Below are 23,945 nucleotides of genomic sequence, written 5' to 3'. Positions count from 1 at the left end.
ATCTTCTGAGCATCCCAAGGTCTGTATCCTACACTCAGCGGTTTGGGCCGGGCAAACTGGGGGAGCGGGAAGGGCAGCCAAGATGCCGGCAGACAGTAACTTTCATGTCATAATCTTTAAACTCTACTCTGCAATTCCCTGTGCGTTAGCATAGCGCATTAGCAAAATGGAGAATGGTCTAATCTTCAATTTACCTGAAATGTTTTGGAGCATTCAGGGTGGGAGTTTAAACTAGTCTTACTTAGCGGCAGTTACTCTAAGGACAATCTTCTCACGGGTAGGAAGTTGACAGGTTGGGATCTGCCTATGTTGGTTTTAGTGAATTGTCGGCTCTCCTTTTCGGCAGCCATAGATACAGGAGACAGGCTTTCGGCCAGTGGTGGAAGCCAATCACAACGCACACAACCCTCTAAGCTGTGATCCGATTGGTTCTTTTCTTCAAAGCATTAAACACTGTTACTCACACTCTATCATTTTGTGAAGCTCAGTACAACGCATTCTACCCCCAGTCAAGTGTGCAATAGCGTTTACATTTCAGGCAATCTGTAAACGGAGTGTTTGTTACAAACCTTTTTATTAAGATACTCATTTTTCCTTTTTCATTTTTTTTTACAGTAGTTAATGTGCAATTATCTTAATTATTGGGTCACAGTTAGGAATTCACAAAGTTATTGGCACTTGGAACACAGAATAAACACTGACGTTACGGGGATCACGGCAGGGTCCGCGCGTCGGCCGACGCTGGTGCGTTTTGTCTGATAAGCGTTTCTGGGTTAATACCTCATGCTGTGAGTGCACAACTAACAATCAAACTTCATTAGTGCTTCTAGGTATATTATACAGTATATATATTTTTTATATATATATTTTCATAGAGTGGAAAAAAAAAGATCTGTTTGACCCAGGTCACACCAGAGTAGTGTTGTTTTTCCACCCATCGCCTTACTAATAGCTGTGTATAAAAAACATCACATACATCAAACCCCTCCCAGATGGTCTTCTCACTTCAGTTTGGTTTGGCCCACCAGGCAGGATGCGCCTGCCGTAACACCCGCGGCTCCAGCAGAGGGACACTGGGCGTCTGGCTCTGGGCTCCAGGTAAGAGAGCGCCCCCTGTGGGCAGTCCACCAGAACTGCAGGCAGGGGGGGAGTGGGGGGGGGGCAGCTCTGGTGTGCTAGGGTCGTCGAGAGAGTGGAGTAATAAGATTCTGGATAAAAGTCTACAATGTTGCTGTTAGCAAAATGTACAGATCGGAGCATTGGGGCTGCGAGGGGTAAGTTAAAGGAAGAACACGTACAGATTGATGGGCCACAGTGCCAAGCGCAGAGGGGAGGCCAGGTTAGGTACAGGAAAGGATGGGGGGGGGGCACTATTTGCGGATGGACTTTGAAACACAGAGGGCTGCAACCAGCCCTCCGAAACTCCCTCAACCCCCCCCCGCCCTTCAGGGAAGAGAGGTTACAGTCTTACCACCTTCCCCAGAGCCTGTCTAGGGAGGGGGGGGGAGTTAAAGAATAAACAGGAACATATTAAATCATCACAAAAAGACCACCATCATCATCTTCATCATCAAACAAAAAAAGACCTACAACACACACATCTCTGCCTGCTGTGAGCAAAGCCCCACTGTCACTGTCCCTCACACTCTGACATATAAAACTCCCTAGAAGGTGCCAGGATGTCCTCAAAACCCCAGGACACCCAGAAGGTGCTATTCTCCCCCCCCCACCCCACCCCAATGTGAAGAGGGTGACAAGCAGGCAAAGAGACAAACAGAACTGCGCCAACCTTCCCCTCCCAATGAGCACACTCGCTCTTTCCCTCCAATATGACCTTTAACTAGTCAGCGTTTCAAAAATAAAACATGAATAATTAAAACAACAATGGAAAAGATAACCCCAGTAAACTGAAGGTGTGAAATAGGTCCTTCCCTCCTTCCTGAAACCCAGAAGACAGTGTGGGTGGGTTATACTCCCAGAAAAACGCCGGTTGGCTACTGGCTGCACGTTACCATGACAACCACCCACCACTACACCAACACAAAGACAGTCATTTCAACTGTTTCGACTCGGCACACGATTAAAACGGCCAGCGCTGCGAGTAACTGTTAATCTCTTACAATTGCACTTGAACAACAGAGGTTAGCTATATGTCATACATTTGCCTGGAATAATCATCATCTGAGGGTGTGCTGCCCTCTGCTGGCGGGAGGCTGGTAGTGCCTGTAATTGCTCAAGCCCCATTTCTGGCCATTGCTACAAACCATATTTGGTGGAGGGGGTTAGGAGCGAGAAGGGGAGGTCAATCTGAAGGGTTCGGGTATTTAGATTGGCCTTCTGCTTTTGTCTGACGCCCCCTCCCCCGCAGGTTACCATCCACAGCCAACCCAGACTTTACCGAAACCACCCTTAGCCAGCACAGAGCCCCGCCCTCACCTCACTCTCAGCACTTCAGTCACATGCTGAATGGATGGTTACTCGTTTGTACGTGACCTTATTTTTGTTTCATAACATACTTGGCAATGCTACTCAATCGTGAATTAGTAGTAGTTTTAAGAACCTAACACTACAGTATTTACGGTATTAAAAACAAAAAAGAAAAAAAAAACTAAAACAATATATGAAAAACAATCTACGGAACTTTCCTAACCCCTCCCGAAAAAATAAGACCGAAAAACACCAGTCTTGTTTGCAATAATGTGCTTATAATGTGTGCTCAATCCGTCTCTCCCACCCCCCAACCCCCCCACCCCATATCAGTAGCAGGCGTGGATCGAGCCATCATGTCAGTGAAGAGGAGCTCACACAAAAACACACACATGAAACATCTTACAGAGGACACAATCCCTTCACTAATTCCCCATCTGGAAATTCGCAGCACTAAACACAAGGTACACCTGGCAGTCTATTCAGACGAATAAGAGCCCTCCCCCACCCCACCCGAACCCAAACAGTCATCTTTGGGGGGTCAGAGGCTGCAGGAGCCATCTTTCTTTTGGTCCCGATCACTTCCCTTCTGGGTTTGGAAACGTCAGAACTCCGCCTTCTCCTATTGGACGACGGTCAGCATCTGGTCTCGAACATAGAGAACAGTCCCTTCAAAATCAGGAGCTAAAATCCATCCCTCAAACCCCCAGCCCTCCCATTCACGAACAGCCCCGCCCATAATTCCGTTCTCATCCCATTCATCAACAAGCCCTCCCCCATAATTAAAAAAAAAATCAATCTGATCGATATGTACATCTGGGACGTTCATTTTTTTTCGACATACGTCTTGAAGCTGACTGTGGTGTGGAACCACCGTCCACTCGATTGACGGAAAAGGTGCAGAAGAAACAAACAGTCAGCGTCCCAGGGGAGGCCACACGCGAAAAAAACACAGTCTGTTCCGAAACGCGCATGTGCGCGTACAGACACACACACACACACACACACACACACAGCAGCCCTACCTGCTGCAGCACAACACACATGCGTGTGCACGTGCACGTACACACACACACACACACACACACACACACACACACACACACACACACACACACACACACACACACACACACACACACACACTCCTTGCTTTAATTAGGTCAGAGAGAGAGAGAGACTGACATGAACAGAACCAATCAACAGGTCCGAACGAGGCCCGGACACCTCTCAAGGTTCTGTTCAGTCATGGCGTTACGGTCTGACGCCTAAATGCCCGCTGACGTTCTGATGTTTGTGTGGAGAATGTCTCCTCACTGAATCGCAGACGACCACTCCCCCCGAAACACACCTCCTCCATGTCTGTGTCTCCAGCCACTTCTGGTGATGAGTCATACGCAAAACAAACACAAGCCCTGCATCCCAGCCGTAAACATGCCACCCAGTCGTAAACACGCCAACATGCGTCTCGCCGAAAACCCCTCTCCATCTCGGGCGTACAGACACGTCAGTGCAGGGCCCCGAGGGTCAGCACAAGCGGGGGTGACTACAGAAGCCATCTTTCTCCCTGTCCACTGCCCCCCCCCAGCTCACTCCCCAACTTCCCAGGAACCAACTCCTTATTTAAGGCAATGCTGAAACGTTTCATAAATGTGCAAATTTCTCACCACCTCCAAAACAGTCTGGAAAGCCATGAAACTGGGAAGAACTCTTTCCACAGCACACTCTGGGGGGGGGGGTACTTTGGGTTGGCCAACTTTGAGGGAGGGATGATGCTTATAATGTTTTTCTTTAACACATAAGAACTTTGAAGACCCTACCTATCACCGCAGACCAGCCTCTCGCCTTTGAATGGCAGCCACAAGCAGACTAGCACTGACCCATTGACTCATGACATGGAGCTGACAGACGGCTTCCCTCCCCGGACCGACCCTCCTGCCTCTCCGTTTCTGATCCACCGGCCGTGCGCTTTTCCCTGAACGCGTTCCAAAACGGCCCTCTCCAGCGTGACAAACCCAGAACGTGTATGTCCCCCACAGCAGGAGAGACAAATTTCCCAATCACGATGAAAACGGCTTGCTTTCTTAAAAAGCACAAACCTGAAGGCACCATTGACCAAGGATCAAAGGCTCTTTATGCAAATGTGGTGGTCTTCAGGGACAGTGCGGTCTGGAAACGCCAGCCTTCCAATTAAAAAGCTTTCCCCTGGTACCAGCTTCATCATCCTGGGAAAAGAATCTGATTGGATGGGCTAGTCAGTCTGGCGGCAGGAGCTGACCAATGGGTTAGAGGCATATTGGAGGTGTGACCAATAAGAAAGGCTTGACACATTTAACGAGACAGGCAGCGGAATGGACCAATGAGGAAACGGGGGTGTGGGGAGGGGTGCGTTGTGCTCTGGGGCTTTCAGGGCTTCCCAGAATAGCACAATGAGGAGCCGAGCCATGGCTGTCCGACAAGGGCCGCAAATCCCTGGGGGAGAAGTCTGTAGCAATTTATGAGCCTCAATAAAAATGAAATAGAGAGACACCCCCCCAACAAAAAACAAAAACACCCAAGTCAGAGAACAGTAAAGCAGGCTGCAGTCTCTCTCTCTCTCTGTCTGTCTGTCTCTCTCTCTCTCTCACACAGAAACACCCAACATTATTAAAACCCAGACATAACAATAATGGAATCATATTTGGATAAGATGCAAAAAAAGGAAGAAAAAAAAATCATTCGCTTTAAACTCTTAACGGGAATTTTCTTCACAAATAAGTCAGTCTGAACGCGAGATTTTAAAACAATCCCTCTCTAACCCTCTACACACACAAGACGCCTATGCGCAGAGATAAATGCATTTAAAAGCGGGACAGCCACGCAGCGCCTGTTCCTTTACAATCTTCAGCGACCAGTCCCTCTGTCCCGGGGCCCTTGGCATGTTAGACAAACGGAAATAAGCAGAAAAAGATGGAAAGAAAAACATGGAAGAAAATGAAAGAGAAATGGTCAGGTTTTCTAGGACATGGGCAATGCCGAGGGTTTGGGGGAAGACGGGGGGGGAGGGGGGGGGAGATTCCATGTGGGAGCCTCTTCTGATTTGGCAAGACATTAATCCACCTGTGTCACGGGGGGGTCGGATCGGTACCATCCAAATTTCTGATAAGTACATTCAAATTTGGGACAGTTTTAGCAGGTTGGCTAGGCTCCCTTACGCCCCGCTGTGCCCCCCCCCCCCCCGGGGAATGTTCTCTTAACGTGGGGGTGAGGCAATGATACGGGACTGCTGTCTGAAGGGGGTGGTGGGGGGGGGCGTAATTAACCACTCTAACAGTTAAACGGGGGGCTTATTCTCTCGTTCCCTCAGAAACACCCTCTCCATCCCTCCCCCCCATCCCCATCCCTTGCCGTGAGACTCCACCCCACATCTACCCTCCTCCGCCCCCCCCCAGGGGGCAGCAAAACCCAGTGTCGGGAAATAAAATGGACTTTGGAGCAAGGACGTGGTTTGAGGTGGGGGTAGTGGATGGGAACTGGGGTCACTTACTAAAATAAAGTGCTCGCCCCACCGTCGCCCCCCACCCCTGGCAAGCCCTCGGAGGCGCCCCCGTCACCCGGGGCCCCCGCATCCAGACCGGCCGTCTCGAAGGCGTGCTCGGTGCCCAGCCCGTCAGCCTCCATCTTAACGGCTTCGGGCAGGAAGCCTGAGTAAGCGTCGCCCTCGGCCATCAGCAGCTTCAGCTTGGGGATCCAGCTCTTGCGGACGACGCGCCGGGCGTTGGTGCACATGTCGGCCGCGATGGCGTTCATCTCGCTCTCCTTGAAGCTCGGGGCAAAGTTCTGGCAGTAGACTGCAGCAGGACAAAGACACCGTCAGGCGATGCCGTTTGTTACGTCCTTCTCAGCCCAGGATGAAAACGAGGTTTGAGTGTTAAGAAAAAAGGCCCCCAAATCAGCACCTCTATAAAGGGTTACGATTAACCAACTAGACGCATAAATGTTACTGTCAACCCAACTCCCTCCGCTACCATCTTGACAAAGTAGATGTTTCCCATAATTCCCATATTCAGAGGGGACTCACACTTGACGGCATGCAGCACCCGGCTATCCAGCGGCTTGCGGCTGGGGTCGTTGGTGGAGGAGCGGATTCCAGTCCCACAGCTGTTGGCCAGAGTGTTCCTGCAGGGCGGGGAAGAGAAGCTCAGGGGTTCTGGAGTTAAGGGTTACCTTTGCCCCCCCCCCCCCCCCCCATTTTTCACCATCATGGAATAGCACTTTAAAGGGGCCCCCAAAATCTACCGTCAGGAGCCTGCAAGGCAAAATCTATCCAGGGCAGCCCCTCCCAGCTGCCAAATTATATATCACTCATTCTTCAGAGCTGAGCCAAATCACACCGTACCAAAAAATGTAAAATTATTACATATCGACTGTCACGGGACGCTGGAAGCCGGTAAGGCGAACAGGCAGGCAAGCAGACAGGAAGCAGGCAGACAGGCGAATTACGGGGCAAACTGGGGTTTTAATAAGGGAATCGGGGGAACGGATAGCAGGTAACATCTGACGCGACTAACATCAATGACAGACAAGGCAAACAGGTAAGACCAGGACTTAAATAAGACAGGACCAAGCAAAGTAAATGGACAAAGCTGGAGACGATCAGGGAAGCACACGTGGGTAATCAGGGGGCGTGGCACACACGAGGAGCGGACGGAGCGGGCGTCACATCGACAAACTAACAGCATTTTTTTGGTGAAATTTTAAATATTTTTATGTTTGAAACCAATAAGATTCACACGGCTATCGGTCTGCTTCCACTTTCCGTAACGAATAAACTCAACTTCGAACAGTTAAAAAGAATTATTAAACCTCCTCAAAATCTAAAACTAACAATACATACTGATAACAAATATAAAATCTTGCCATTATGATCATCTTTAACATAAATTTTTATGAAAATGTTTTTGTCATCCCAGATTTTTCTCACCAGATTTCTGGAAAAATGTCATTTAAAATCGGGAATAAAAATGGTCAGCTGTATCCTAAGGACCCCACCTCACTTCCTGGTTTCAAGAAAGCAGGGAATACTGCTCAATGGCTGATAAACTCTTTTTTATTAATTCATGGAATAACACTGAATCAGGTATGCCTCAATCATAAGAGACCGACTCCGTAGCCCTGCAAAATCAAAACTAAATTAAAATTATGGCTTAAAAATGCTCACTTTGATTAGCAATAAGAAACCTCTTAGCAACTTTAAAACATAAAATAGCTACTCACTAAGACTCCAATAGATAACAACTCTGTCAGATATTTTAAAGGTTTTGATGTAGTTCTATTAAAATCTAAACCAACCAAAAACAGCAGATTCATGTTTGAAACGCCGTTCTATGTGCTTTCAAGCTTAAATGCTTGTTTTGTGTTTTATATGATGTCAATTCCATCAGATGGATTTTTTTCCTGTTATATTGATTAAAAGTAATGATTTTAAAAATGAGCGTTTCAATAAAATCTTCTGTTGTGCACCTGCTGTGTTATTTGTGTCAAAACTTTTTGTATTATAATACTGTGAATTTGTGCGATTTACGGAGTTCACAAAATTCAAGCCCCTGGCTGCCAAAAAATGCCGTTTAAGATAAAATGACATCACTGGGGGCTTGGCAGGTATAAAGTTTAACAGCCAACACTTTGATGTTTAGAGATGTTTTCTCAGCATGACGGACGAGGAAAATAAATATCCCCACAAAATAAGATTTTATCGTTATTTTATCTCAAGATTGAGTGATATACAAGAAACCTGTATTTCTGCAGATTGACAGTGCTGAGCCCAGGGGGGCAAGATAATACTTTGTTGGGGGGGGACTAAAATAACCAGCTATACCACTGCAGTCCTCCTCAGATGTGTGTGTGTGTGTGTGTGTATGTCTGTGTGTGTGGGTGTGCGCACCATCAGTCAAGCTCAGGGCGCCTCTGGTGACATAACACACTCGGAATGTTATCACCGCACACACAGGCAGCATGGGAGTCCAGCGGCATTCGCAGGGACCCGCCCCCTCCCCAGACCTGCCTCGTGCTTCTTGTGCGTTTCTCTGACCCGTGCGGTACGACTCTTAAAGACAGAAAACTGCACCGATTACGGCACTATTTCTATGCTGGATAAAGGTCAGGCGTTCAGAGGAGCTAACGCCTCCCAAACCCAGCGCCTTAACCACGGCCATCGTACAGGACATGAGTGTTCATGGTTTCTGACACGTTTGGCTTCCGAGGGTCGCAGGATTGACCAGACTGGTGAGGAGCATTGACAGTTTACACGCCGTGGTTTAACCGGCCGCTGAGGCGAGCAAACCTCCTGATGGGGGAAGGACCTTCAACCCCGAGAACGTCAATAAACCATTAGTGCTACAATCAGCCATGACATCACGCCTGATTTGCCCCAGTTATGTTTTGGGCTCCCTGTACGGCATCTCGCTATGGTCACAGGGTCGCGCGGCGACAGGCGGTCCTCGCAACAACACACTGCCCCAGAGGAACGCCTCCGGGGGGCTTCTGATGTGAAATCAGACCAAGGTGAGGTCAGCTTGGTCCAGCAGCGATGTGTGGGAGGGGGAGGGATATGGCATACACAGAGATGGGGCCAGATACAAGGAGGCACAGTTATAAAACACAGAGGTGGAGCATGTCAAGGAGATGGGACTGCACATACAGAGATGGGGCAAGACAAGGAGGCGGGGCATGACAAGGAGGCGGGGCATGGACATAAAGAGGCAGGGCATGACAAGGAGGCGGGGCATGACAAGGAGGCGAGAATGGACATACAGAGGCGGGGCATGACAAGGAGGCGGGACTGGACATATAGAGGCAGGGTATGACAAGGAGGCGGGACTGGACATATAGAGGTGGGGCATGACAAGGAGGCGGGACTAGACATATAGAGGCAGGGTATGACAAAGAGGCGGGACTGTAAATAGGGCGGGGCATGACAAGGAGGCGGGACTGGACATATAGAGGCGGGGTATGACAAGGAGGCGGGACTGGACATACAGAGGTGGGGCATGACAAGGAGGCGGGACTGGACATATAGAGGCAGGGTATGACAAGGAGGTGGGACTGGACATACAGAGGCGGGGCATGACAAGGAGGCGGGACTGGACATATAGAGGCAGGGTATGACAAGGAGACGGGACTGGACATAGAGGCAGGGTATGACAAGGAGGTGGGACGGGACATACAGAGGCGGGGCATGACAAGGAGGCGGGACTGGACATATAGAGGCAGGGTATGACAAGGAGGCGAGAATGGACATACAGAGGCGGGGTATGACAAGGAGGTGGGACGGGACATAAAGAGGCGGGGCATGACAAGGAGGCGGGACTGGACATAGAGAGGCGGGGCATGACAAGGAGGCGGGACTGGACATAGAGAGGCGGGGCATGACAAGGAGGTGGGATGGGACATACAGAGGCGGGGCATGACAAGGAGGTGGAACTGGACATATAGGGCAGGGCATGACAAGGAGGCGGGACTGGACATACAGAAGCGGGGTATGGTACACAGAGGCTGGACAAGGCAGAGATGCTTACCGGTCAAAGAAGGAGGCCAGCAGCCTCCTCAGGAGCACTTTGTGTCTGGTTCCGGCACTTACGTGACAGTTCATCAGCTGGGCCCGAGTAATGAAGACGCTGGTGCCTACAGGGGCAGCCACCCCAAACACACACACACACACACACACACTTCAGTCACAAGGCGGTGACACCACAGCTGAAATACACACACTGTAGAACTGCATGCAACTGAGGGAACAGAAATCCAGGCCTCGTTATAGAAACGAGTGTAATGGCTCATTAACCTGGTTAAAAGCCATCACGACGGGAGACAGCTGTGAGTCACCATCACGCCGTTCGGCGTGCGGAGAGCGCGGGGACGTGTAGGGGGGAGGGCGGGGTCACTAACCTGTGACCAGCTCCAGCTTCTCGGCCGGGTCGCCCTCCTCGTACAGCTTGGCATGGCAGCGGTTGCCGATCTGGGTGATCAGCTCCGCCGGCAGGGAGGCGAGATCCTGCCGCACGCGCATCCGGTTCCTGGTGTCGGAGGTCAGGTGGTCGGGCAGCGCGTCCACGCGGTCCCCGGCTGCCGGGCGACAGGCAGGCCGCATTGCGGATCAGCGCCGGCCCCTCCTCCACACCCCCAGCCTACCCAGCATGCTCTGGCAACCCCCATCCCAAAAACAGCACCATCAATCCAGGAAAGACACCTGCATTCCTGATCGGTCTAAATCTGGCCCCCTCTTCATTCGCCTACATCCCTCCACAATAAAGCATCCCACCCAAAGAAAGCCCTCCCTCCCCCCTCACCTGCAGCCCCCACATTGAGCATGCTGTACATGGTGTACATGTTGCAGATCTGCCGGTACTGCTCCTCAGTGCCATCCTCCGCCGCCTCGTCCTCCTCCTCGTCGTCATGGTAGGAGTTCGGGGAGTCACTGGCATACGCGCTCAGAGTGCCAGGGCTGGTGCCCTCGGGGGTGGCACTGTTGTTATTGTTGTTGTTGCTGTTGCTTGGGCATCCAGCTCCGCCTGGGGGAGGAGCCACTGCACCCCGCCCCACCTCCTGGGACAAACGGGCGGCCTTGCGCATTCCGCCCCCTCCTCCAGAGACTCCGCCCGCCTCCCGGTTGCCCCCCTCCCAGAGGCGCTTGGCCACCGGTGTGCAGACCACAGAGTAGGATGAGGTGTCTTGTTGCTCCATCTTCACTCGGGACACCAAGGGTAGAGGGGTGAGGCAGGAGGCGGGGCGGCCGGCCGCCGTGGTGGCCACACCTCCGTTGACTCCTCCAGCGGCACCTGGGGCCACCGCTGTGGCCCCTGCGGAGGTCTGGGTGACCGGGCTCTGGGGTTCCGAGGGTGGCGCCTCCTCGGCCTGCAGGCCCTGGGAGTCGCAGGAGGGAGAGCTGACCTTCAGGAAGAACTCGGTGCCCTTCTCCATGATCTGCTGGATCTGTAGAAAGCCGGCTGTGTACATGAGCAGAAACTGGTCGCCCACGTTCATGCTGAGCCGGCCCGTGTAGCAGAAGGACAGGATCTGCTCGAAGCTCTGTGGCTGCACGGCTGACGGGAGCTCCACCACCGCGCTCTTGCTGCCTGCGTTGAAGAGGTCGCGGAAGTAGGAGCTGCTGGCGGCCAGTACGGCGCGGTGCGCCTTGAAGGCGTGGCCCTTCACCACCACCGACACGTCACAGTACAGCCCCTGCAGCCGCTGCTCATTCAGGCACTCCAGGACGTTGTTGCCGAAGTTGGGGATGGCCATCTGCAGCGTCTGAGCCATGGTGCTACGTCCAGCACCACAGGTCTGCATTCAGGACGAAGAAGAGGAGGAGGAGGTGGTAAGCACCCATCTGGCCTAGGCATCACTTCTACATGCCCGTGATACGTGCAGGCAAACTCGCTTCTCAGTGTTCATTGTTTACTTCATTTATAGCCATCACTCATGCATAACTAAACTGGCATCACTGAAGAAAAGTTTATAGTTTTTTTTAGGGGGAAAAAATTATGCCTGATGATGACAGTAGGGACTGTTTGAATTTGTCTAATTTTGAACATACACATGCACACCAGCAAGACCTATAACCCAAACCATACGATAATACTGCCAACCACCACTAATATTTACTTATTTTCATCAGACATCATGAATTTCAATATGAACAAAAGACACGCCTGCGAGGGACGGCTGGCAGAGAGTGATGTGATTTCGCTGGACGGCGCGTTTCACTCCGACATCATTAATTCCTGATTTTCATACGTGAGACAAAAATATCACGAGTAACCCTGTGCCCGAAAACTCCAACATATGCGTTTGAAGCCGATTACAGGAAAACCTATTCTCCAGAGATCTGAAATGTCAGCGAACACAACATCCGATATGATTAACAAGATTAGAGCCTTGAGCATTTAAACAAATTGGATTTTTTTTTTCGTATTTGTCAGCCCCCTACCCCCAACCAAACACACACAATATTTACATAGAAATATTTTTAGGACTGAAACCCGTGATTAATTGGCTTTACGGATACCTTTAATTTACCAAAGCGATATCGTCCCACTTGTGTAATTCAAGCAAAACTAAATTATCATAAATATTAAACAATATAAATTATTAATTTCACAAGCGCCAGACCCACCGAAAATGTCATTATGGTCGCTAAGGGGATATTTGCGGCAAGACCATATTAATTAAGGTAAAAAGTGCTCTCTTAACGGTTTCAGATCAATCCCACGTGAGCAATAAGCCAAATTCTACATTATAATGTTTATAATTTACAAAACACACCATAAGCACCCATTCCAGAACAACAGATCAGACTTAAAACTCAAGACCAGCTTGACTGGACCGGGTCTAAGGGGGGCCGCTATGTTGACGGCAAAGGTGCTGCTTACCCCCCACCCCCATGCCATGAAATGCACTCGTACTAATTACAGACCTGACCCCCCCCCCCCCCCCCCCCCAAAAAAAAAAGGTACAAGTCATTACGTATCTCTGACATAGACTACAATTAATTATAGGCTACTGCAGCGTTATAGAACCAAATTATGTATTGAATATATTACTGTAATTGCTTAAATTTTTTGTATTCGATAGATTAAAAAAATAAGATTGGTGTTTTAAATGTCAGACGAAACTGTTTTCCTGATTTCGCCAATTTGAGCCAATAACTTTGCTTACATCAACTCTTTCCATTCACTGTGACGATTAATTCAGATCTTTCACTTTTTGTGCAGGTTTTAAATACAGGCCTACACAAAAAAATCCCCACTTTTCCTTCCCAGCACCGAAATCAGCCGAGCTGCGATCCAGCAGCAAAACGCAAGCTGGGCATTAGCTGGCTTAGCCTCTTAGCTAACACGGCGCTGGCCGAGCCCGTCCCGGAACGCATCTCATAAAATATAAATAACCGGGTGAGCAGCGATTAAACATCAGCGACAAACCTCGCCAAATGCACCTTCGATCCTATTGCCTTTGCCGCAGATTCCCCCTTATTTGCAGCGGTGGTTTTAAGCAGCGAGCCAGCCGTGCCCCGCTCCGTGCCAGCGTCTCTGCCCGGCCGGACCGGGGTGCTCAGCTGGCATGGGCCGGGATAGATGGATGGGGGGTGGGGGGTGGTAGCGCTCACCATGTATAGAAATACACTCGCATACGATTTTCGTAGACCGATCCCCGCCACTACTCGCAAGAGATTATGTTATCCATAAATATATAATACACGCCAGGGAATAAATAAATAATTGGGGAGCGCACATGCACCGCCGTCGCCCCGTCCGTGCCAATGCGCCGTCGGCTTGAGTTACATCATCGGGCCTACAGACATGGGGTACTCTAACTGTACTCTGATGTTTGGGGTCGCCTGACCGCATCTTGCTTGGAGACGCCGAAATCTGAGAAACCCTAATACCCACTCCCCCACCCCCCCCAACAAAAAAAAAACCCACCGGGACTTTCTTATAAGCTGACTACTATCTTTTTTTTCAGTGTGCTTTGCGAATTCGATTATATTGTACCAAATGCATCCTTATAAAGGGAGACTTTAAAGGGGTGAAGGGTGGGGGGAACCCCCCATAACACTCCATATTTCCCGACATCAACAGGTCATCCGAGGACAAATGCAGCACCCGGGGGGCAATCCAGACTAAACCAGCGCTGAGAGGTGAGGTGGGTCGGCAGCCGCCAGACAAGACAGCGATTTAACTACTTGTCGCCTTGCACGATCCGTGTCAGTCAAGTATTTAAAAAATGTTTCAGTTTCTGTTACAGTTAATGGATCCGCGCGTATGAAAAGTGCCGCTTGCATCATGCATTTTTGAAGAGTTGCGAAATGAGCAGCGGAGTTGGAAACGAGCCGGAGGAAACGGAGCGCTGAAGCCAATGAAGTGGTTAAAGTTTTGTTGGTGCCGTGCCTAGGAGCCCATCCCCCTCCATCGCACACCTTCCCAAAAAAAAACAATAACGCCAAAATTCCACTTCGATCACACCCCATCCTCCCCAATAAAAGCCGGGCCGCCGAAGACACGGCCGGGCCGCCGTACCGCCTCTCAATCACCCCCCGTTAAGCCCGGTTTCCAAACTCACCCCCTCGCTGTATGCCGCTGGAAAGTGTTTCAATGGAGGAGTCCGACGCTTTCTCTCCCTCTCTCTCGCTACAGGCAGCCATTCATTGTGAGCATAGGCGAGACGCCGAGCGCAGAGTTATCGAGGGCAAACACTTTCCCTGGGGCGGTAGAGGAGGGGGACTGCCGAGCCCAGAGCCACCGATCGCCTAGACAGGCGCGACTCCTTCGCGCTGCACGGACCTCAGGAGTCGGGGACTCTCGGCAGGGTTTGCCGATGTGTACGCAGCAGCGGCAGACGTCGCTCTGTGTTTTTTGTCCGTGTTTATAAGCTACAGACAAACGCATTGCCGTAGCCGGTTAGCGGGGCTATTTCAATGCGTCTAGACTCACAGGTGAGCCTCTAGGGGGTCTGCGCTGTATGCGCACGGAATGCAAAGCAGAAGCCGCTTGAAAACCTCGGGACACCCGAAACTGAGATGCGGAATAAGGGCGAAAATGATTTTACGTCAAATCATGAGCAAGGCGTGCTTGAACGGTAGCAGATCTGCTGTTAAATTTTAAGAAAATATCAATTATTTTATGATTATTGTAATGCAAATGACTATTTTATATTGTTTACAGGCGTAGTATACATGTAAATATTAATATAATATTACAAAAGGTGTTCCTTAATTTGAAATGACAAACAATACATTCGTAATATAAATATATAACTACATACTGTATATGAAATATTTCTTGTTTTTTTATGTCATTAAATAAAAATTTTCAACCACCAACGACGAATGACTCACAAGGAGGAAATTTCTTGATTGAAAATTTTAATGTTTATTTGAAGCACAGCTTATCGAGGCCCAGTTAAATATGCATACGAACGAAACATGTCACCGGGTTGTCTACACTACAGCAATGCTAGTTTTCAATATCAAATGTAAAAACACAAGCCACAAATTGATTAATCTTTCATTTTTGGCCTTTATTGGGAATCCAATTACATTCAGTGACTACACATATAAAGATATACAACGTAAACAATACATATACATATTTTTTTTACAGGGATGTGACATTCGTTTCTTTGAAAATGAAAGTTTGCGCCCCATCCTCTGCCAACCTTGAAATCACATGTCTGGAAAGTGCTTCTCTGTTATTTTTGTGAATGAAAAGTGGCACTTTCCGGCTGCCGTAGTTTCCGCTACAGCATGTCTGCGTCCATGTGACTAGTATTTAACTTCTGTAGAGTGCCCGGGTGCAGGGTGGGAGTCTGCATGCTTTACGGGTATTGATCCTCATACTAAATGTGACTTGGTGTGTCAAGACTCCGGAAATTATTAGGTGGAACAGAAGTCACATCGGTAAATTGCTTTTTATGATGTGTTAAGCGTCCTGCTTCAAGCTGCTGACTGGAATGCGACCAGTGTGTTGTAGTGGGTGCCAAACGCTCTGTCATGTTTTACAGTTGCTGATTATGCAGCTCAGTTGCTATGTTAATCTGAATTCAAGCTGTTATATATGTGATAAAACATATGAGATTGTTAATGTATTATTTACACGCCAAGGAGTCATCTATCGGTGCATCTTTTTCTTAATAAATTAGGGAAAAGGAACTTAACCAAATTATTCATCAGTATGTATATATTTTTACTTTTTTCCTTTACTATCTTATGTTAGAGTGCTTATTCATCCTGCATTCTCATTGCCCCTATTTTGCCCCGAACGTATTTACGCTTGTGGGTTAGATTTGGAGAGCTGCATGTCAGCCGATGCTGGTTTGCGCAGGACGTTTGCTCCATTTTGCTGCCCTGCGAGTGTCGAGTTTGCGGGACCCTCTCCGACGGACAGTGAGAGATACGGTACAGCGAGGCCTGAGAACCATGGACCCCAGTGCCGCTTCCGAAGGCTCCAAGGGCACCGCGATTTCTGAGCCGGACCCTACTCTTGCAACAAGCACCACGCCCGTAGGAATCCTGCCAGAGGGGGATGCCAACGGCCCCGCTGACTTGGTGGAGGGAGCCGATCAAGACACTAATACTGCGCTCTTGCCTGGGGAAACGGTGGTAAGAGAGGGCAAAGCAGCAATCTTGTTCCCAAATGCCAATGAAGTTTTCTACAACCCAGTTCAGGAATTCAACAGAGATCTGACGTGAGTATAAATGGCAAATGTACTGTTGATTAAGCATTAAGCTGCTTCAGCATTAAGGGAGTTTTTTTGTGTTTTTGTAATTGTCATAGTATTCCAACCCTTTTAGTTTTGTCACAACAAAGTCATTTATGCATGTGGGAGTGTGAACATGGTGATGTACACAATTTCTTCTTCATGTGCTCTGCCCCTATCCATCCTCCACTTGTTTCTTGGATGTGGTACGTTGAGGATAAACCTGCAGCCTCTCTCCGCTTGTCCCCAGCTGTGCTGTGATCACCGAGTTTGCGAGGGAGCAGCTCTCACTGAAGGGGGTTAGGGCGGCGGTGCCTGGAGAGCAGGAGCGGGTGGTGGTCTGTCTGGCGGAGGAGTCAGCGGAGGAGCGGGTGGAGGAGCGGGTGCAGGAGGTCCAGATCGCAAATGTGGGGGAACGCTGTGAGGTGCGGAAGGCTTTTGATTTCCTTCCTGTACTCGCAAAATATGCTCGTGGACATGTGGCCGGAAGTCCTGTATCTGCAGTGAATCTCACTCTAAAAGTGGACGTATCAGAAATGAAGACTCGATAGATATAAAACTTAATTGATCCCTCTGGGGTAGGGAAATGTTTGTCCAGCACCACCATAAAAATAAATCCGGCTAGTAATTCCGTCATGAAGCCCATGCCTCACTAGAATAAATGAAGACGGGTAGAAAAAGAAGACGTATCAAGGAATCAGTGGTTGAGGAATACAGAACTGCGGGACAAGGGCATCAACCATAGACCTGAAATATTCATCCATCCATCCTTAATAACTGCTTACCCAGAACGGGGTCACAAGACACCGGTGGGCCTAGAGCAGTGTTTCCCAGCCCGGTCCTCAGGGACCCCCAGACAGTCCACATGTTTTGGAGTTTAGGAGCAGAAACATGCACTGGGCACTGGGTTGGGAATCACTGGCGTAGAGGAAGCTCACAGAAACACAGGGGCCCTCCGCACACGCATATGGGCCTGAGTCTATATGCAGGAAGCCTATCTGTGTGTCATTGGGCTCTGCCTCCTGCAGGGGGGGCTGCGTGTCCTGGAGGGTCTGGCCGCGTCGGGCCTTCGCTCGGTCCGCTTCGCCCTGGAGGTCCCCGGCCTGCGCAGCGTGACGTCCAACGACTGCTCTGCCCGCGCCGCCGCGCTCATCGCCCGCAACGCCCAGTACAATGGAGTCTCGCACCTGATGCAGGCCAGCCAGAGGGATGCCAGGTGGGGAGCTGCTGCCGTGGTGACAGGCAGCGATTCTGCATGCCCAGTAACGCATCCCCTTAAGGGCCACTATGTAACTCGGCCTTGTGGTGGATCAGCAGCTACGCAGGTTTTCAGTCTTACGAGAAACTGATGGAGGCCAGGATCCCCCTAGTTGTTAATTCGGGGACTGGCAGAGCTGTGATGTCTGTCTGTGCCGTGTGTGTGTGTGTGTGTGTGTGTGTGTGTGTGTGTGTTTGTATAAAATCCATCTCATCTTTAAAAAACTGTCCCATGATGCTTTACTTCCACAGTACATTTCTAAAAGGGAAGAAATGGTTTTAACCACTGGCACCTGGGAAGACTTCTGCTGTGTAAATAATTTTACACCCCGCCTTCTCACTCGCTTTCCCTCCCTGGCAGCATGCTGATGTATGAGGCGCGTGGCAGGAAGGACCGATATGATGTCATCGACCTGGATCCCTACGGCAGCCCCGCCCCCTTTGTGGACGCCGCCGTGCAGGCTGTCGGCGAGGGAGGTTCGTTCGTGGCTCCTCTGCCCCCATATTCCTGCTTCCGGCACTTAGTGACACAAGGGGCGGGGCGACAGGGACACTGGCCCTAGCTGAAAGCTGATTGGCTGATTGGTGCCCTTCCCCCTGTCACTCAGATTCAAGGCATGTTTTTGGCTAATAATAAGGTTGGCCCCTCTGTATGAATTATGGCCCCTCCTTAAAATGCTGAAATCTCTCCTGACATCATGGCTTTGAGAAATGTGTCATGCGACAACATGGCCGTCTGTTGACAGCGATGCATGTGTTAATGCGCTTCTGGGACAGGGCTGCTGTGTGTGACGTGCACCGACATGGCCGTCATGGCGGGAAACTGCGGTGAGACGTGCTACAACAAGTATGGCTCCGTGTCCATCAAAGCCAAGTACTGCCACGAGATGGTGAGCATGAGTAAGGCCCAGGCTTGAGTCTGTGCGTGCTCGTCCGTCCGACCGGTGGGACATTAATGTCCTTGTGTATGCACATCGCACAGTCCCTGACCTGTATTTAAACATTTTTTTTGTTGGTATGGGGTAGAATACGCAGCCTTTAATATCTGACTGTGCATGTGTGTGAGATCCTCCCTGTCTGACATGCAGGCGTTATCTCTCTGCAGGCCCTGCGTATCATCCTGCACAGCCTGGACCAGCGTGCTGGCGTCTACCAGCGCTACATCGAGCCCTTGCTCTCCATCAGCGTCGACTTCTACATCCGGGTCTTCGTCCGTGTTTTCACCGGCCAAGCGAAAGCCAAGAACTCTGCCAGGTAGCCGGGTGCGGGCGTGGCAGTCGGCGGTGGCGCCCCCTGTGTGTTGGTGGCTGCCAGCGGCTTGGTTAGCAGCCCCCTGCATATCCGGCTGGCTTTTTGTGCTGGTTTTTCTGGGGGTGATTATGCAGGTTTCTCCCAAAAAGGAAATGATGGTCTTTCTATAAACTGCATAACCTTGACTTGACCTGATTTCTATTTCTTTTTTTTTTTTTTTTTACCGACTCACTTAAGTTCTTGGAAACTGTGCTGAGCTGTTGTTTTTTTACCATGGTATTTAAGACAAACTGGATCTGACTGGCTGCTGCAGATTCACACGCTAACATGCTGATCTCCCGCCCTCCCCCCCCCGCCCCCAGTAAACAGGCGCTGGTGTACAACTGCGTTGGCTGTGGTTCCTTCCACCTGCAGCGGATGGGCAAGCGCATCAGCCAAGGAAAAAAGTATGAAGCATAAATGTACACATTTTTAAATACCCCCCCCCCCCCCCACGCATTTCTCTGCCTCTCCACTTGCAACCCAGGATTCCTTCATCCCAACGCCACACCATGCTTTCCCCACATGATACCTGTAATGTCTGTTTGCCTCCACTAGGGGTCTGAAGGTGTTGTTCTGAGGTAGCTCTCATTTTCTGCTGGGTCTGTTTCAGCATGAAGTACACTGCGGCAACTGGACCCCCGGTCGGACCTAACTGTGAGCACTGTGGCCAAAGGCATCAGGTAGGACGTCGATGAAGTGAGATCTTCCAGGGAAACTCTGTGAGAGTTCCACCCTTAAGGACTGGCTTTTGCAAGCTTCGGTTGACTCTGTGCGTCATGTAATCCTGAATTCTCTTCTGTTGAGTCTTGATTTGGTATTAATTTTCAAGTTGGTTTATTGCAGATGACCTGTCTGGTAATTAGCACAGCTGGCTGAAGTACTTTAATGTAATCATGAGTCTTTCCCGCCTCTCTGTCGCCCCCTGCAGCTGGGAGGTCCTATCTGGGCGGAGCCTATCCACAATGTCCAGTTTGTACAGAAAGTTCTGTCTGCTGTTTCGGGAAACCCATCCCGCTTTGGGACATCGCGGCGGATCGAGGGCATGCTAAGCATGGTCACTGAGGTACAGGGCCTCGCTGTTGTCTGGGGGTGCTGGGGTGCTCAGTGTTTTTAGTCAGTTCTCGTCAATGTGGACCCCCCCCCCCTTTTGTCAGGAATTGGAGGATGTACCCCTGTACTACACCCTGGATAATTTGAGCAGCACGGTGCACTGCAACACGCCATCTCTGCTGCAGTTCAGGTAGGGCCGTGCTCCGCTCCACATTTGGGGAGGATGTGTGACGAGCTCTTTTCCGATTGTGGGGGTGTGCAAATGGAGTTGGAGTTGGGCAGCACTGCTCACATCTTGGTGCATCTGTTACACGGTGAGGCCCTGAATACCGTACGTCTTGCGTGAGGATTTGCCATCTCCTGGCAACCTCCACCATGCAAGCTCACAGATATGCTACAAGCGTCACAGATTACATCACAACGAAATATACTGAAGATAAGCCCCTCCCCCCCCTTCTCTGAATGGCTCTACCCCTACCTCTTGTGCTCAGGTCTGCCCTCCTCCACGCCGGCCACAGAGTCTCCCTCTCTCACGCTTGCAAGAACGCCCTGAAGACGGATGCCCCCGGTGGCGTGATCTGGGATATCATGCGCTGCTGGGTAAGCATGCGCCCCCTGCAGGAGGGGACCTGGGTGAATGTTGCGACTGTGTCTCGATCTTGCATGTCCTACCTTCCCTAGGAGAAGAAGCACCCCGTGAAGAGGGAGAAGCTGTCGGAGACCAGCCCCGCCTTCCGTATTCTGTCCACGGAACCCTCGTGAGTGTGGAACCCAGTAACCCGGGCAACCTGAATGGTCACAGCTAAGCTCACAGTTTTGTATCAATCGTTGTGATCACTGACAGCTCTATGAGTAAATGCGACCATATAAATGCGCACAAACTTCTAATTTCATTTCGGTAACTTAAACTCCATGTCCCCCCCCCCAGCATACAGGCGTCCTTCGACGTGCGTGATGATGCCAATCCTCAGTCGCGGCGGCGGCAGCTGGTACGTTTCCAGGAGAACCCCTATGCCAACTGGGGGCCCAAGGCCCGTGCCAAGGCTGGGGGCGGGAACATCGAGCTGGAGGACCGACGGAAGCAGCTGCAGAACAAGAGGAAGAAACCGGACAGGGATGCGGAACAGCTGAAGAGCTTCCCTTGCAAGAGGTTCAGAAAGGTGCAGCCAGAAGGGGGCGCCGTGGGAGTTTTACTTGCACAAAACTGTTCTGAGGGCAGAATGAAATGTGACTGGTTCAGAGAGATAACCAATCAGATTGTAGAGTAGGTGGGTCCAAATAAATAAAGTAGGCGGGACACGGGGGAACATGCAAACTCTGCACACGCCCAGCAGGACTGAAACGCTAAGCCCAGTTGTGTGAGACAACAGTGTCACCTCTGAGCTGCGCCCTGAGATCGCATCCCATCCCTGACGCAGTTGCTGTAGCCCCCCCGCTAATCTGCTGGGTAAAGTACTGAGGGCTTTAGAATTATCAGGCCAGCCGGCTGTGGTCCGTTATCCCAGCTGACCTCGCCGTCCTGCCCTTCGTCTCCTCCAGGGCACGTGCACCCGGGGCGACGAGTGCTGCTACTCCCATGAACCGGGGGAGACAAAGAAGGATGGAGAAAAGATGGAGTGAAGTGCTACATCCCCCCCCATGCGGCCGGATCCTCATCAGCCTGTCCCAGTGTCGCATCGTATGACATTATCCCAAGGGGCGGGAAGCCTAAAAAAGTAGTAGTGTGTCTATTTTTATTTTTTATTTTAAGATTTATTTGCCCATTCTCATTAGTATTTATAAGAAAAATGGAGATTTTATTCGTTGATTTCCTAAGCTAAATTCATGAATGAGATGGGAGACCCAGATGAGGGTGGGCACTAGCACTGATGATCTTGAGGGTGATGGATGTGCTTTTCGTAGTGGGTCGTTTTTTCGTAGTGGGTCTTGGGGGACCGTTATGACCATGAAATTAGGGCGTCGTTTAAACATTTCAACTGTGTTACTTTTGTCAGGAATACCATTTTATTCTGGTTGTACATACTGTATATTTGGTTGATTCAAGGCCAATAAAATCCAGAATGTCTCCCTGATTGGTCACTGTGTGATTCTGGTCCTGTAGTCATTGGCTGCTGCCCTGTCACTCACATGCCTTTTGTCTGCAGCTCCAGATTGGATCGCATGACTTCACCTTTGAAAGGGGAGGGAAAAATCAATGTTTCCGGTTTGGATTCCAAGGGATAATCCTTCTGTTGTACCCTTGGACAAGGTTCTTGCATTTATTTTGTTGGAGTTAAGCTGCTTATGATGAAAGGACCTGTGTAGCGACAGAAAAACATACCATACACTCTAGCAGGCGAAACAATTATTGCGGCAATGACTGTAGGTCATACTTTTAGAGGTTTTACGGTCTTGCAATGAACAGCATGCCCTGTTAAATGTGTAAGTGGGTGTAGAAAATGCAAAGAAAAACGAAAATGCGAATGACGCGACCCCTCACTGACAGAATGTGCTGAATCGCTGCCTGATGTCTGTGCTGGATGTGTGAGGCTGCAGGATGGATTTATGTGGGTGAATGTTTTGTATATTTTTACCACCTGGATGATTTTTGTGTGTTGAGGGAATTAGCTTGGGTTTGTTTGCAGGGGTGCCTGTTTGGGTAAGATGTGCAATTGTGTGTTTGTTTGTGGGGGGGGGACTTCAGTCCCAATGACTGATGGCCAGATCACCAGCCTATTAGAGGAAATCCCCCCTACATCTTCCAGTCAGTGGCCAATCAGCCCCCCCCTCATTCCATTGTACATTTTTTCAGTCTGGCACTCAAAAGTACTGCGGTATTTGTATGTAGGGCCTGATGCATTTTACAAATTACCTTCAGCAGACATTCTTGCCAAATGATGTACAAGTGAGGAAGGCTTGGGGCTGGAAAGCAGGGTGGAACAGGACTTCTGGAGCAGTTTGTGTCAAGATCTCAGCAGTGATCTGATTACTCCAGCAGACAGCAGAACTGACAACCACGGTACAGGCAGAGCTCACTCACTGAGTCACACATACTGCCAGATTAAAGACAAACTCTCAGGTGTCCACTTGGATGTCCAAACTGTAGGATTCTGGTCCTCCAGGAGCGGAACTGGGCAGCCCTGATTGGACACTGCACATGGATGATGTTTTTAGGACAGTGGAGGTTTCTTAGGGGGCCTTTCCCCTGCAACAGTTACCATCATTTCTCTATTCCATTGACTTCCAGTTAAGTACCAGTACCTAAAGTAAAGGATTGCCAACTCTGGGCAGCCAGCTGTCGTGAGATTTTCAATTAGAGACAAGTCTGCATTCGCATTTACATGTATATAATAGTTTTATTACCTTGTAAATAGTCTGCAGGCTTTGCAAACTACCCCAACACTTTTGCTGTAGCTAATTTTGGGTTTATAATGGAATATAGATATTCTGTGAGGTTTCTTTCGTGAGCGTGAAAGTTCATACAAAAGCAGCCATGCTAAACAAATTGATTTTTTAAACATACTACATAATCGTATAAATTGCAATGCTTGACAAATTTTGTTTCTTCTGACGAAGTGGAGAAACAAACCAGCCGACTACTGCAGTCCCTGATGTGTCAGAATTGGACAGACGCAACATGCGATAATGGTATTAATATCTCACATCACCCAGATGTAAAATATACCCCACCTTACGTTGTGATGTCA

General features: G+C 49.9%; 2 protein-coding genes and 1 long non-coding RNA gene across 6 annotated transcripts; 2 read left to right on the top strand and 1 right to left on the bottom strand.

The window, feature by feature from the left end:
• Positions 1-5,469: 5,469 nt before the first annotated feature.
• Positions 5,470-14,903, bottom strand: nacc1b (nucleus accumbens associated 1, BEN and BTB (POZ) domain containing b). Of its 3 annotated transcripts, none has more exons than XM_049013969.1 (6): positions 14,524-14,903; positions 10,755-11,748; positions 10,354-10,530; positions 9,984-10,089; positions 6,488-6,585; positions 5,470-6,257 (listed from the first exon to the last, which is right to left on the bottom strand). In XM_049013969.1, exons 2-6 carry the CDS (start codon positions 11,722-11,724, stop codon positions 5,953-5,955), a joined length of 1,656 nt encoding a protein of 551 aa, XP_048869926.1. In that variant the 5' UTR covers positions 11,725-11,748; positions 14,524-14,903; the 3' UTR covers positions 5,470-5,952. The 3 variants fall into 3 exon arrangements, with proteins under 3 accessions (XP_048869926.1, XP_048869925.1, XP_048869927.1); XM_049013968.1 differs by lacking the exon at positions 14,524-14,903 and adding an exon at positions 13,571-13,848; XM_049013970.1 differs by lacking the exon at positions 14,524-14,903 and adding an exon at positions 13,386-13,551.
• On the top strand, positions 9,374-9,944 carry LOC125742199 (uncharacterized). Its single transcript, XR_007398044.1, has 3 exons — positions 9,374-9,448; positions 9,525-9,844; positions 9,883-9,944. It is a non-coding gene; the product is annotated as an uncharacterized LOC125742199 (long non-coding RNA).
• A 773-nt stretch (positions 14,904-15,676) lies between the features above and the next one.
• Positions 15,677-22,331, top strand: trmt1 (tRNA methyltransferase 1). Of its 2 annotated transcripts, none has more exons than XM_049015348.1 (15): positions 15,677-15,859; positions 16,284-16,647; positions 16,910-17,084; positions 17,688-17,875; positions 18,278-18,393; positions 18,694-18,806; positions 19,022-19,170; positions 19,530-19,613; positions 19,820-19,889; positions 20,138-20,272; positions 20,364-20,449; positions 20,751-20,859; positions 20,941-21,017; positions 21,188-21,419; positions 21,799-22,331. In XM_049015348.1, exons 2-15 carry the CDS (start codon positions 16,379-16,381, stop codon positions 21,877-21,879), a joined length of 1,884 nt encoding a protein of 627 aa, XP_048871305.1. In that variant the 5' UTR covers positions 15,677-15,859; positions 16,284-16,378; the 3' UTR covers positions 21,880-22,331. The 2 variants fall into 2 exon arrangements, with proteins under 2 accessions (XP_048871305.1, XP_048871304.1); XM_049015347.1 differs by having other exon boundaries at positions 16,244-16,647.
• Positions 22,332-23,945: the final 1,614 nt, after the last annotated feature.

This window comes from Brienomyrus brachyistius, chromosome 5, assembly GCF_023856365.1.
Source record: "Brienomyrus brachyistius isolate T26 chromosome 5, BBRACH_0.4, whole genome shotgun sequence".
In the NCBI taxonomy this organism is placed as follows: domain Eukaryota; kingdom Metazoa; phylum Chordata; class Actinopteri; order Osteoglossiformes; family Mormyridae; genus Brienomyrus; species Brienomyrus brachyistius.
The sequence above is the reverse complement of the archived record's forward strand: the minus strand, read 5'-3'. Positions and strand labels throughout refer to the sequence as shown.